The sequence below is a fragment of the Phocoena sinus genome, chromosome 6 (genome assembly GCF_008692025.1).
Source record: "Phocoena sinus isolate mPhoSin1 chromosome 6, mPhoSin1.pri, whole genome shotgun sequence".
Taxonomy (NCBI): Eukaryota; Metazoa; Chordata; class Mammalia; order Artiodactyla; family Phocoenidae; genus Phocoena; species Phocoena sinus.
The window spans coordinates 84,631,696-84,647,321 of record NC_045768.1 but is presented as its reverse complement, the minus strand read 5'-3'; the positions used below and the strand labels follow the sequence as shown (position 1 = coordinate 84,647,321).

The window sequence follows — 15,626 nt, the reverse complement described above, 5'->3', positions numbered from 1 at the left end:
TGGGAAGAAACTTGCTATATTCAAGGAACTGGTAGAAGGCCAGTGTGTTTGGATCCCAGTATGAGGGCAGCAAGAATGAAAGCAGATTATTTAGGACGCTGTAATTGCCAAGTGAGAAATGATGATTGCTTGGACTTGGGTAGTAATAATGATAAGAGATAGAGAGAAGTGGATGGATTTGAGGTGTTTTAGAGATGGAGCTAACATTGAGCTGGGCATGGGAAAGAGAGTCTAGATTTTTGTCTTGAGCAACGGATGTTTCATGTGAGTTTGGGAAAGTTAAGATTTGGAAGAGGAGCAGGTTGAGGCTGGAGTTGAACATAGGAGCCAGGCAGCATATCAGTTTTAATCTAAGCCCCAGCTGTGGGGTTAGATGAGATTGCTTGGGGTAGTAGAATGGAGAGAGTGAAGGGAAGAGGGCTGGGGATAGAGCTGTAGGGGGTCCTCAGCATCTAGAGGTTTGTTGGAGGAGGAGCCAGTAGAGTCGATCTAAAAGAAGTGGCAATAGGAAGAAAATCAGGAGAATATGGAGCCATTGAAGCCCAAGGGAGAAAGTGAAGAAAGAAGGAGCTGATTGGGATAGGGCTGAGATTCTGAATCTGACAAGGAAAGAAGTGACCACAGGAGGTTTTGGGGAGACCTCAGAGTGCAGATGCCAAACTAGTAGTTTGAAAAAGTGAACAACATGTGAGGAAACGGAGAGGTCAAGTACAGACATTTCCTTCAAGGAGTAGCAGAGAAATGGGGTGGTAACTAGTGGGATCTCCTGGATCATATTGTGTGCCAATGGGTATGATCCAGTTGAAAGGGAGAGCTAAATGATGAATCAGAGAAAGATTACTTGAAGGAACAAATACATTGGGAATGCAAGAAGGGCTGGGGTTAGGCATGCTAGTGGAGGGATTGTTCTTTGAGTCTCAACATACCGGCCAAAGAGAGGCTTTTAAAAGCAAGTCAGGGCTTCCCTGGTGGTGCAGTGGTTGAGAATCCATCTGCCAACGTAGGGGACATGGGTTCAAGCCCTGGTCCGGGAAGATCCCACATGCCGTGGAGCACCTAAGCCCATGTGCCACAACTACTGAGCCTGTGCTCTAGAGCCCGTGAGCCACAACTACTGAAGCCCTCGTGCCTAGAGCCCATGCTCTGCAACAAGAGAAGCCACCACAACGAGAAGCCCGCGCACCACAACAAAGAGTGGCCCCTGCTCGCTGCAACTAGAGGAAAGCCCGTGTGCAGCAACGAAGACCCAATGCAGCCAAAAATAAATAAATAAATAAATAAATCAAGTCAGGTCACATCACTCTTCTCAAAAACTTCCTGTCTCACCTAGTTGCAAAAAGTCAACGTTTTTACAGTGGCTTATAAGGCTCTAAATGATTGTGCTCTCTTCTACCCCACCCTCAACTTTGACCTCACTGTTATTCTCCTTTAAATCTGCTGCGGCCATCTCACTCTTTTTTTTTTTTTGCGGTATGCGGGCCTCTCACTGTTGTGGCCTCTCCCGTTGCGGAGCACAGGCTCTGGACGCGCAGGCTCAGCGGCCATGGCTCACGGGCTCAGCCGCTCCGCGGCATGTGGGATCTTCCTGGACCGGGGCACGAACCCGTGTCCCCTGCATCGGCAGGCGGACTCTCAACCACTGCGCCACCAGGGAAGCCCCCATCTCACTCTTAATTGAATACAGCAGGCACGGTCCTGCCTTGATGTTTTGATGATTGTGACTCTGTCTTCTGGTCAGCTCTTTCTGTGGGTGTCTGCACCGTTTACTCTCTTATTCCTTTCAGGCCTTTCCCTAAATGGTACCCTCTTAAAGTTTTCCCTGACCACCCTGTCTAAAATTGCAACCTTCCGCACCCTTTCATCTTTTATTCCCACAACCCGCTTTTCTCCATAGTGCTTCCTACCTCCTTTGTACTATATAATTATTTATGTATTTAATTTGTCCCATTAGAATGTTCACTCTGAGGGGCAGGAATTTTTGTTCATTTTGTTTACTGTTGGCAGTACCTAGAATAGCACCAAATATGCAAATGTATAATGAATGGGAATAAAGAAGAAAGGATGTGGGTAGAGAATCAGAGAGATTTAAGAAACTGTTTGTGGGAAATGAATGTATTCTTTTTTGATTTTATAATAGTTATGAAGCAGGGTGCTAGCTGAGAATGGAGTGGGTTAGAAGGGATGGTTAGAGTTTTGAGGAAAGCATAGGATGTGTAAAAAGTCTGCTTGGAGAGTGGAAAGGTGAATTGTCAGAATGTGATAAAAGATTGCTGGATAGGGTTGAGTGCACTTTTGTGGTTTCCTGAAATAGAATGTTTCTCATGTAAATCAACAGAACATAGCAATGTTAAGCTCTAACACAGAGTAAGGAAATGTGACATGTGTAAATGCTTAAAGTTTTTAGAAGGGTAGAATTTTGTTTTGATTTGTTTTTAACACTGATCTTTATAGTATTTTATTTGCAATTGATGTAGAATGTGCCCTAAGTTAAAGTAACATTCTTTTTTTAGCCTTACCAATAACTCTCGGATTGTGGGACTCCTGGCTCAGCTGGAGAAGATCAATACTGAATCTACAGAATCAGATACTGCCAGATATGTTACATCAAAAATTCTTCATCTGGCTCAGAGTCAAGGTAAACTTTAATCTCTTGTTTTTGGAATGCTTTCTTAATTCTTTAAAAGTAGATGCTAAGAATGTTCAGACTTTTGATAAATACATGGTTATGTAAAAATTGAACTTGCTCCCATAGACTCAAGAACTAGAAAAGTGAATAACTGTGGAAGAAATTGATCTTCAAAGCATTGTTTCTAAAAAATGATTATGAGTTTACTTATGTATGAATGCCCCCCTTTCCCTAATTTTCAGACAACACCTAATTCCAGTACTACTTTTTCTAGAATGTTGACAAAAAGATGGCAGGTATTATGTTGGTTATTAGTGTTGTTCCCCATTTTGAAATGCAAGCCCTGTCATTCAGTGATTGGGTGACCTTAGGGAAGTTTTGAATCTCTAGGACTTAGCTGCACCATCTCTGAAATAGAGATAAGAGATATCATGTAATTATCATGTAATTTACATGAGAAGCATGTAAAAATAATGTTAAAATGTTCAGTAAATGATGTCTGTAATTAGGCATAATTTATCTGTTTTATGAAGCTAGTACTACTTAGTTGGTATCAAAACCTTGACAGAGTACAAGAGAAGAAAAGTATTAACTTTGCACTTAGGAACCTAAATTTGAAAAATCCCAAATAAAACATCAATGAATTAAGTCCAATTATAATATCAAGAAATATATCAGTATAGCATTATTTGGACAGGTTGAATAAAACCCATGTGATTACCTCAATAGGAGCTAAAAAAGAAATTTAAGACTCCAAAATCTGTGCTTGATTAAAAAAAACCTTGATTTTTCTTTTTCTAAATAAGGGTAAACCAGTAGCTACGTTTATATTTAACAGTGATACATTGAAGGCATTCTGTTAAAATTAAGATCCAGACAATTCACAATTATTTTAATTTATTTAGTTTTTTATTATTTCATTATTCTGGAGGTGTAGGTCATTGAAATATTGTGCTTATCAACTAAGGTAAATGTATGAGGATGGTCACTGTATTAGTGCAAAGATAGATAGATGTACCAAGTATATTCACTGTATTCGCATATGAAATAACTCCTTAAAACAAAACAAAACACCCCAACAAAAACAAATTCTCCAAACCTATAGATACTACTTGCGTATAATTGCTCTCACCACTGTAGACTCTTCCCATCATAGTCTACAAGTCCCGACTCCAACATCACTACTGAAAATGCCCCTAGTCATACCACTACCAGAGATTGTCCTTTTCCCCACCCTGCCACCCACAAATGGGAGAGCCAGCCCCTGAATACTGCCCCCTGGGGTTGTATAATACAATGACTCTGTTTATAGTTAACACAGTGTAAATTACTAGTGAAAGATTGTCCCATCATTATTTATAGCATAATCCAGTTGTCTATCCATTTGAGGGAGAAAGATTAGGAATTTACAGCTCAAAGAAGAAGAAATGCAAATATCTAGTAAACATATGAAAAGGTTCTTTACTTTCATAAAAGTCAGGAATTACTAATGAAAGCAACTAAGATATTTCTCACTACTTAGATTGGCAGGAATTAGAGAATGACAATATCCAGTGCCGTTGAAGGCATGGAAAATAGAGTATTCTCATACACTGTAGGTGGTGCAATAATTATTATAAGCTTTGGAGGAAAGAATCTGGCAATGTTTATTAAAATTTAAAGTGCACCTGCTATTTTACTTAACACTTCCACTCTCAGAAATCTGAGTGAAATAAAAATCTTATATAAAAGAATATTTGGAGGTGTTTATTTCAGTGTTTGTAAAGTCAAAGATCAAGAAACAACCTTAAATATCCAACTATGGAGAATGGTTGAATTAATTTTGATGTAGCCAAACTCTGGGACATTATAACTACGTTATACAACTATTATCAATAATAAATTATTTATAATATATGCTGTGGTTCATATGTGGAACTACAGGCATACCTCAGAGATATTGTAGGTTCGATTTCAGACTACCGCAACAAAGCAAATATTGCAATAGGGTGAGTCACATGAAGTTTTTGGTTTCCCAGTGGGTATTAAAGTTATGTTTACATTGTACTGTAATCTATTAAGTGTGTAATAGCATATGTCTAAAAAAATGTACATACCTTAATTAAAAATACTTTATTGCTTAAAATGTAAGCCCTCAGTGAGTCATAATCTTTTTGCTATTGGAGTGTCTTGCCTCAATATTTAAGGTGGCTGACTGATTGAGGTGGTATTTGCTGAAGGCTGGGGTGGCTGTAGCAATTTCTTAAAATAAGACAGTGAAGTTTGCCACACATACTCTTTCATGAATGATTTCTCTATAGCATGTGGTGCTGTTTGATAGCATTTTACCCACAGTAGAACTTCTTTTAAAACTGGAATTAATCCTCTCAAACCCTACTGCTGCTTTATCAACTGAGTTTTTGTAGTGTTCTAAATCCTTTGTTGTCACTTCAGCAATCTTCACAAGGAGTAGATTCCATCTCAAGACCACTTCCTTTGCTTATCCATAAGAAGCAGCTCCTCATCTGTTAATATTTTATCATGAGATTACAGGAATTCAGTCATATCATCAGGATCCACTTCTAATTCTAGTTCTCTTGCTGTTTCCACCACATCTGCAGTTATTTCCTCCTCTGAAGTCTTGAATCCCTCAAAGTCATCCATGAGGGTTGGAATCAACTTCTTTGAGACTTCTGTTTATGTTGATGTTTTGACCTCTTCCCATGAATCACAGATGTTCTTAATGGCATCTAGAATGGTGAATTCTTTACAGGTTTTTAACTGACTTTGCTCAGATCCATCAGAGGAATCACTACCTATGACAGCTATAGCCTTATGAAATGTATTTCTTAAGTAATAAGACTTGAAAGGCAAAATTACTCCTTGACCCATGGATTGCAGAGTGGATGTTGTGTTAGCAGGCATGAGAACAACACTAATCTTGTATATCTTCATCAGAGCTCTTCGTCAGAGTGACAAGGTACATTGTTAGTGAACAGTCCCATTTTGAAAGAAATCTTTTTTTTTCTGAGCAGTAGGTCCCAACAGTGGGCTTTAAAATATTCAGTAAACCATGTTGCAGACAGATGCGCTGTCATCCAGACTTCATTGTTCCATTGACACAATACAGGCAGAGTAGATTAAGCATAATTCTTAAGGGCCCTAGAATTTTTGGAATTGTAAATGTGCATTGGCTTCAACTTCAAGTCACAAGATGCATTAGTCCCTAATGAGAGAAGCTTTGAAGCCAGATATTGACTTCTCCCTAGCTATGAAAGTCCTGGATGGCATCTCTTCCGATATAAGGCTATTTTGTCTACATTGAAAATCTGCTGTTTCGTGTAACCAACTCACTGCAGCTTCTACATCAGCACCTGCTGCTTTACTTTGCACTTTTATGTTACAGAGATGGCTTCTTTCATTGAGCCTCATGAATCAACCTCTGTTAGCTTTAAACATTTCCTCTGCAGAAAAAGGTATTCCATGCAAATGGAAATCAAAAGAAAGCCAGAGTAGCAATATTTGTATCAGACAATAAAGACCATTACAATTGACAAAGAAGGACTTAACATGATAATCAAGGGATCAATTCAATTGTAAATAAATTTACACCCAATATAGGAGCACTTAAATACATACAGCAAGTATTAACAGGCATAAAGGGAGAAATGGACAGTAACACAATAATAGTAGGGGGCTTTAACACTCCAGTTACATCAAGGGACATATCATCCAGACAGAAAATCAATATGGAAACACTGGCCTTAAATGACACATTTAACCAAATGGACTTGATAGATATATATAGAACATTCCATCTGAAAGCAGCAAAATACACATTCTTTTCAAGTGTACATGGAACATTCTCCAAGATAGTTCACATTCTAGACCAAAATAAGACCCGGTAAATTTAAGAAAATTGAAATCATATCAAGTATCTTTTATAACCACAATGTTATGAGTCTAGAAATCAACTACAAGGGAGAAAAACCTGCGAAAACCACAAATATGTGGAGTTTAAACAGTACGTTACTAAACAAGAAATGGATCACTGAAGAAATTAAAGAGGAAATCATAAAATACCTGGAGACAAATGAAATGAAAATAATGGTCTGAAATCTGTAGGATGCAGTAAAAGCAGTTCTCAGAGGGAAGTTTATAGTGATACAAGCTTAGCCCAGGAAACAAAAATCTCAAATAACCTAACCTTACACCTAAAGAAACTAGAAAAAGAAAGAACAAACAAAACCCAAAATTAGTAGAAGGTAAGAAATCATAAAGATCAGAGCATAAATAAATGAAATGACTTAAAAAAATTAGAAAGAATGAGTGAAAATAAGAGCTGGTTCTTTGAAAAGATAAACAGAATTGATAAGCCTATAACCAGATACATCAAAAAAAAAAGAGAATGCTCAAATTGATAAAATCAGAAATGAAAAAGAAATTACAACTGAAACCACAGAAATACAAAAGTTCATAAGAGACTACTATGAACAACTATATGCCAATAAAATGGACAACCTAGGAAAAATGGGCAAATTCTTAGAAATGTACAGTCTCCCAAGATTGAACCAGGAAGAAACAGAAAATATGAACAGACCAATTACCAGTGATGAAACTGAATCAGTAATTAAAACACTCCCAACAAACTAAAGTCCTGGACCAGATGGCTTCACAGGTGAATTCTGCCAAATATTTAGAGAAGAGTTAATACCTATCTTTGTGAAACTACTCCAAAAAATTGCAGAGGAAGGCATGCTTCTGAACTCATTCTACAAGGTCAGCATTACCCTGATTGCAAAACCAGACAAAGATATCACAAAAAAAGAAAAATTTTTTTCGCCCATCTCACTGATGAATATAGATGCAAAAATCCTCACCAAAATATTAGCAAATTGAATCCAGCAATACATTAACAGGATCATACACCATAATCAAGTGGGATTTATCTCAGGAATGCAAGGATGCTTCAGTAGCCACAAGTCAAACAGTGTGATACACCACGTTAACAAATTGAAGAATAAAATCCATATAATCTCAATAGATGCAGAAAAGCTTTTGACAAATTTCAACATCAACTTATGGTAAAAACTCTCCAGAAAGTGGGCATAGAGGGAACATACCTCAACATAATAAAGGCCATATGTGATAAGCCCACAGTTAACATCATACTTAGTGATGAAAAGCTGAAAGTATTTTCTCTAAAATCAGGAACAAGACATGGATGCCTACGCTCACCACTTTTACTTAACATAGTTTTGGAAGTCCTAGCCACAGCAATCAGAGAAGAAAAAGAAATAAAAGGAATCCGTATTGGAAAGGAAGAAGTAAAATAGTCACTGTTTGCAGATGACATGATACTATACATAGAAAACCCTAAAGATGCTACCAGAAACTACTAGAGTTCCTCAATGAATTTGGTAAAGTTGCAGGATACAAAATTAATATACAGAAATCTGCTGAATTTCTGTACACTAACAACAGAATATCAGAAACAGAAATTATGGAAACCATCCCATTTATCATCACATCAAAAAGAGTAAAACACCTGGGAATAAACCTACCTAAGAAGGCAAAAGACGTGTACTCTGAAAACTATAAGACACTGATGAAAGAAATTGAAGATGACAAAAATAGATGGAAAGATATACCATGTTCATGGATTGGATGAATCAGTATTGTTACAATAACCATACTACCCAAGGCAATGTACAGATTCAGTGCAATCCCTATCAAAGTACGAATGGCATGTTTCACAGAACTAAAACAAATAATTTCAAAATTTGTATGGAAACACAAAAGACCCCAAATTGCCAAAACAATCTTGAGAAAGAAGAACAGAGCTGGAGGAATCACACACCCAGATTTCAGACTATACTACAAAGAAACAGTAATCAAAACAGTATGGTATTGGCACAAAAAACAGACACATAGATCAGTGGAACAAGATAGAGAGCCCAGAAATAAACCCAGGTACTTAATCTATGACAAAGGAGGCAAAAATACATGATGGAGAAAAGACAGCTTCTTCAGTAAGTGGTGCTGGGTAAACTGGACAGCTGCATGTGAAAGAATGAAATTAAAACATTCTTTAATGCCATATACAAAAATAAACTCAAATTGGATTAAAGATCTAAATGTAAGATTGGATACTATAAAACTCTTAGAGGAAAACATAGGCAGAACACTCTGACATAAATCGCAGCAATAATTTTTTGGATTCATGTCCTAAAGTAAATAAAAGCAAAAATAAATAAATAAATGGGACCTAATTCAATTTAAAAGCAAAGGACACCATTGACAAAACAAAAAGACAACCTTTTTTTTTCTATTTATTGTGATGAAAAGGATCATCTAGTTTCCATTTCTACTGAATGGGAGAAAATATTTGCAAATGATTCGACTGATAAGGGATTAATATGTAATATATATAAACAGCTAATACAACTTCACATCAAAAAAAAAATAGACAACCTAATTAAAAAATGGGAAGAAGAACTGAACAGCCATTTTTCCAAAGAGAAAATGGAGGTGGCCAACAGGCATATGAAAATATGCTCAATATTGCTAATCATCAGTGAAATGTAGCTCAAAACCACAATGAGCTATCACCTCACACCTGTCAAAATGGCTATTATCAAATAGAACACAAATAACAAATGAGGATGTGGAGAAAAAACCCTTGTACACTGTCGTTGGAAATGTAAATTTGTGCAACCACTGTGGAAAACAGTATGGAGCTTTCTCAAAAACTAAAAATAGAACTACCATATGACCCAGCAATTCCACTCCTGGGTATATATCCAAAAAGCCACAAAAACACTAATTTGAAAAGATATATGCACCCCAGTGTTCATATCAGCATTATTTACAATTGCCAAGATATGGAAGCAACTTAAGTTTCCATCAACAGATGAATGGATGAAGACGATGTGATATACAGACACAAACACAGACACACACAATGGAATACTACCCAGCCATAAAAAAAGAACAAATTTTGCTGTTTGCAGCAACATGGATGGACTTGGTGGGCATTATACTAAGTGAAATAAGTCAGACAAAGAAAAATACTGTATGATATCACTTAAATGTGGAATCTAAAATATATAACAAACTAGTGAATATAACAAAGAAGCAGATTCACAGATATAGAGAACAAACGTGTTACCAGTAGGGAGGGAGGGAGGGAGGGACAATATAGTGGTGAGGAGTGAGAGGTACAAAGTATTTGTTGTAAGATAGGCCATAAGGATATGTTGTATACCACAGGGAATATTATCTAATATAATATAATTATAATAATATTAGTAATATTATTAGTAAATGTTAACTGTGTGATAAAACTATATGTAATTTTTTTTCTTTCATGTTTTAGAAGAAAACTTTTTTTCCTACTTTTCAGAAAAAACAAGGAGAGAAATGACAGCCAAAGGTTCTACAGGAATGGAAGTTCTGCTGTCAACATTAGAGGTAAGTCACTGACATGCTTTAATTATGTAGCTGTTAATAGCAACCAATACTGAGAGAAAAAAAATTACAAAGTACAAAATTTTTATCCTAGAGGTAGAGCCAATGAATGGAAGTTTGTTTTCTTTTTTAAATTATTTGGAATGGGGATGTAAACATTCTAACATATACTAGATAAACCTCTAAGTGTATTTCCCTAGGATTATAATGATAACCGTATTTTAAATCTTAATATGCCATTCTAATTGGTAATAGAAAATAAAGCATTAGTTGGAAATAAATCTTTAGCTTAAAATAAATGATTGAGGGACTTCCCTGGCAGTCCAGTGGTTAAGACTCTGTGCTTCCACTGCAGGGGGCATGGGTTTGATCCCTGGTCAGGGAACCAAGATCCTGCATAATGTGTGGCGTGGCCAAAAAAAAAAAAAAGATTGAAATTGGAAATTCTCATTTGTTCTGTTAGTTATTCATTTATGATTAAGTTCACTTCATACATTGGTTGAATAACTATATTATATTGATATTAATTAAGTTTCAATGCTAGTATAACAGTTTGGGGTGGATCAGCAAGACAGTCAGAATCAAGATTTTATATTTTATTCAGTGCAATGTTAAAAATAAGGAGTGAGTGAGTACGTTGTATACCTTAGACTTAAACAATGTTATACGTCAGACTATATCTTAGTAGAACTGGAAAAAAAATGATCAGGGAGTGAGTTCATGTGTGTGTGTTTTTTTTTTTGACTGTGCCGCATGGCTTGTGGGATCTTAGTTCCCTGACCAGGGATGGAATCTGTGCCCTCAGCAGTGGAAGTGTGAAATCCTAACCACTGGACTGCCAGGGAATTCTCTGTTTTTTTTTTTTTCCTTTAATTGAAGTATAGTATTGATTTACAATATTATATTTTTTATAGTTTCAGGTGTACGGCTTAGTAATTCAGTATTTTTACAGTTTATACTCCATTAAACGTTATTACAAGATAATGGCTATAAATTCCCTGTGCTATACAATATATTCTTGTTGCCTATTTGTTTTATACTTAGTAGTTTGTAACTCAATTCTGTACCCCTAATGTGCCCCTCCACCATCTTCTCTCCCCACTGGTAACCACTAGTTTGTTTTCTGTATCTGTGAGAATGTTCCAGTTTTGCTTTATACATTCATTTGTATTGTTTTTTAGAGTTCACATATAAATGATAGCATACAATATTTGTCTTTCTCTGTCTGACTTGTTTCACTAAGCATAAAATTCTCTAGGTCCATCCACATTACTACAAATGGCAGAATTTCATTATTATGGCTGAGTAATACTCTATTGTGTATATATATATATATATGTATGTATATATATGTATATATATATATATATATATATATATATACCACATCTTCTTTATCCATTCATCTGTTTATGGATACTTGGGTTGCTTCCATATCTTGGTTATTGTAAACAGTACTGCTGTGAACATCGGGGTGCATATATCTTTTCAAATTAGTGTTTTTGTTTTTTTCTGGATATATACTCAGGATTGGAATTGCTGGGTCATTCTGTAGTTCTATTTTTAGTTTTGAGAAACCTCCACACTCTTTTCCACAGTGGCTGCACCAATATACATTCCCACCAGCAGTGTACATGGGTTTTATTCTCCACATCCTCGCCAACATTTGTTTTTTGTGTTCTTTTTGTTGATAGCCATTCTGACAGGTGTGAGGTGATATATCACTGTTGTTTTGATTTGCACTTCTATAATAATTATCCTTATTGTACATCTTGTCATGTGCCTTTTAATTTATTGAGACTTGTTTTGTGGCCTGGCATGTGATCTATCCTGGAGAAGGTTCCATGTGCACTTGAAAAGATTATGTATTCTGCTGTTTGGGGATGTAAGGTCCTGTAGATAATTTTTTTAAGTCCAACTGGCCTCTGGTGTCATTTAAGACTACTGTTGCCTTTTTGATTTTGTGTCTGATGAGCTGTCCAGTGATGTAAGTGGGGTGTTAAAGTCTTCTACTATTATGTATTATTGTCAGTTTCTCCTATATGTCAGTCATCACGAATTGTTAGAGTAATGCAAATCAAAATCACAATGAGGTATCACCTCACACTGTTCAGAATGGCCATCATCAAAAAATCTACAAACAGTAAATGCTGGACAGGGTGAGGAGAAAAGGGAACCCTCTTGCACTGTTGGTGGGAATGTAAATTGATATAGCCACTATGGCGAACAGTATGGACGTTCCTTAAAAAACTAAAAATAGAACTACCATATGACCCAGCAATCCCACTACTGGGCATATACCCAGAGAAAACCATAACTCAAAAAGACACATGCACCCCAATGCTCATTGCAGCACTATTTATAATAGCCAGGTCATGGAAGCAACCTAAATGCCTATCGACAGACGAATGGATAAAGAAGATGTGGTATATATACACAATGGAATATTACTCAGCCATAAATAGGAATGAAATTGGGTCATTTGTAGAGAAGTGGTTGGACCTAGAGACTGTCATTCAGAGTGAAGTAAGTCAGAAAGAGAAAAACAAATATATGTTAATGCATATATGTGGAATCTAGAAAAATGGTACAGATGGACCTGTTTGCAAGGCAGAAATAGAGACACAGACGTAGAGAACAAATGTATGGACACCAAGGGGGGAAAGAGGGGGTGGGATGAATTGGGAGATTGGGATTGACATATATACACTAATATGTGTAAAATAGATAACTAATGAGAGCCTTCTGTATAGCACAGGGAGCTCCACTGTACAGTAGAAACTAACACAACATTGTAAAACAACTATATCCCCTCCCCCCAAAAAAAAACTATAGGGTGCAAGATAGTTTTGTACAGGGATGTATTGTACAACATGGGGAATATAGCCAATATTTTGTAATAACTAAATTGAAAGTAACCTTTTAAAATTGTATAAAATTTTTTAAAAATAAAAAACTGTATTCAAAAAAAAATTATCCTGCTTCCCTGGTAAATGAGATAGCAGTGCAACTTCCATTCAGATTCCAGTGGCCTGAACTCAGTCATATGGCCCAAACGTAATTGCAAAAGAGCTGGAAAATGTGGTTTGGCTGTGTACCCAGGAAGAAGATGAACACTTAGCAATACTGCTCCTGCCGCAGTCCATTCTTTTCTTTAACAAATGTTTGTCTCTCATTCTTCCAACTCCGTCCCCAGTAAGCCAGTGGTCCAGTTAATACCCACAGTGCTAAGACGAGGGTCTCTGGTTAATGTGTGGTGCTTTTTCTGGTCTGGATTTGACTTTCTGGTTCCATTAGTCTCTGTCCTTAAGTGGTGAACTAGACAACACTTATTCCCTTTTGGAAAGGGGAAGAACAAGAGTCCCATTCCAGTCACTGATAACATTGCAATTCCGAAATTCCTCTAAATAAGCACTGTAAAATCCTTCTACTCTGGGGATGAGGCAGTTCCTTGAATAGGCCACAGTTCTGCTGTCTGTGTGGCTTTCTTCATCCAAGCATTGCTTTTAGTAAGAGAAATATAACCAAAGTACAGTATTTAAACATTTTCTCTTATTAGATTGGCTGTTCAGACTTTGGGAAATAGTTACTTTTCTGCACTGTGGGTTGGAGTGTAAATTGCTCAGTGAAGAGCAAGTTAGTAATATCTACTATCAAAATAAATGCCCATATCATTGACCCAGAAATTCTAGGAATTTATCCCATGTACAGTTGTACTTGCTTTCCTGTAAGTGTACGTACTTAGTTTTGGTTGCAATTTTTAATAGCAAAAGATTTAAAAAATTTAAATATCCCATTGATAGGTGACTGGTTGCATAAACAATGGTATTGCCATGCAGTAGAATATATCATGTGGCCCTTAAAAAAGGGTGAAGAAACTATTTATTGACATGTAAAAATATCAGTATAAAAATAGTTATCTATAGAGCAGTAATACCATTTGGAGAAATAAATCTATGTATATATGTGTATTTACATGGATTACTTTTATGTGTGTACAGTATCTTGCTGGATGCATAAGAAATTGATAATGCAGTTACTTTTTGAGAGGGGAGCTCACTGGATAGTCACCATATATACATTGTAGTGCCTTTTATATTTTAATACATTTATTTGTATTGTCTATTTGGTAGAAGTTTATGAGTTCAAATTAATTCCTGTTGATAATAAGAAAATAATAGCTCAGATGATTTCCAAAAAATTTTAAGGACAATGAGACTGAAGTGATGTGTTAGAATAGTGAAAACCTGAATACGTTTATTCTTAGAGAAACCAAAAAGGTCATCTGTAAAATATAGGTGGTTCCCGACAGACAGAAAAAGTTTGGGAATCACAAATTTACAATGTTTTAATAAAGCAAATAAACTATTTATTTCAGAACACGAAAGATCTTCAAACTACACTTAATATCTTAAGCATTCTTGTTGAGCTGGTGTCAGCTGGTAAGTTTTTGTTTCCTTTGGTGTAATTTCTGTTTGTAAACAATGATCAGAAATGCATCATGTGTACTTTTTTTGGAATTTTCTGATACTCATACAGAGGCTATTCTGAGTATTGGAGTTTGGAAGTGAAAATGTCATAGTCTTGTTCTTGCTTTGTTTTTGGTATCTTCTGGTGTCCCTCAAACCCATGTGTTTTCGAGCCTTGAATGTAGAGTTTTGCATCACTTTTATTTACTATCTGCGCTATTTTTAAAACTAACATAAATAAAATAAAATTTTATTTTGATGCTATTTGTTTTCTTTCTGAAGTCATCACTTTTAATACTTCTTTAAAGCTAACAGGTTGTGATATCTAATATGTTATAGAAGAATTTGCGATTTCAACATATTTCTTTCAAAAAACTTCTTAGGTGGAGGTCGAAGAGCGAGTTTCTTAGTCTCCAAAGGTGGTTCACAAATATTATTACAGTTACTTATGAACGCCAGCAAAGAATCTCCTCTGAATGAGGAGTTAATGGTGCAGATTCATTCCATTCTTGCAAAAATTGGACCGAAAGGTAAGGGTTTCGTTTGTATGACTCTCAGGTGGAACTGTTTTTGTTACATCAATTCTGTGTGCCTTGAAACTGGTAAATTTTACAATCTAAAATGCTACTGCTTTTTCTTGGTCTGAGTCATGGAATGCTTTTTACAGTCAACTAGTGACCTGCAAGAATTCAGGATCCTAAATTCCTGAGTAATTCTATTGCATGTGGTGGAAAAAGGAAGAAAAAATGCGTTAAAGTCAGAAGTGTGTCTTGGTGTGTGTGTCCCTGGTATATATATGTTACAAAAGATACACATAACATGGATATTGTTGAGGCCAGAAGGAGGGAGTGTGGATGGGAATGCTTTGAGGAGCATGCAGGTAGAATGTGTTTGCTTTTCATTAATAGTCATCTTATAGTCACGTCTCAGTGCCTAAAAAGCTTATAGTCTAGTTAAGCTTTTAATCATAATCATATAAGAAAGTGATAACAGCTTTAATTATCTCAGATCAACTTTTAGTTGATAATATGAATTTACAATATTAGTTTTAGAAATTTCATTGTTTTATGACATTTCATTTT

At 36.0% G+C, this 15,626-nt stretch overlaps 1 protein-coding gene across 4 annotated transcripts in view; it reads left to right on the top strand.

The window, feature by feature from the left end:
- AGTPBP1 (ATP/GTP binding protein 1) overlaps nt 1–15,626 on the top strand; it is a 176,594-nt gene that overhangs the window by 42,039 nt on the left and 118,929 nt on the right. For 3 of the 4 annotated variants that reach the window (XM_032634993.1, XM_032634994.1, XM_032634996.1), the window contains 4 exons: nt 2,511–2,635; nt 9,984–10,078; nt 14,454–14,517; nt 14,928–15,074. In XM_032634993.1, coding sequence (XP_032490884.1) covers nt 2,511–2,635; nt 9,984–10,078; nt 14,454–14,517; nt 14,928–15,074 — 431 coding nt within the window. The remainder of the gene's footprint in view (nt 1–2,510; nt 2,636–9,983; nt 10,079–14,453; nt 14,518–14,927; nt 15,075–15,626) is intronic. The other variant, XM_032634995.1, reaches the window with a different exon arrangement.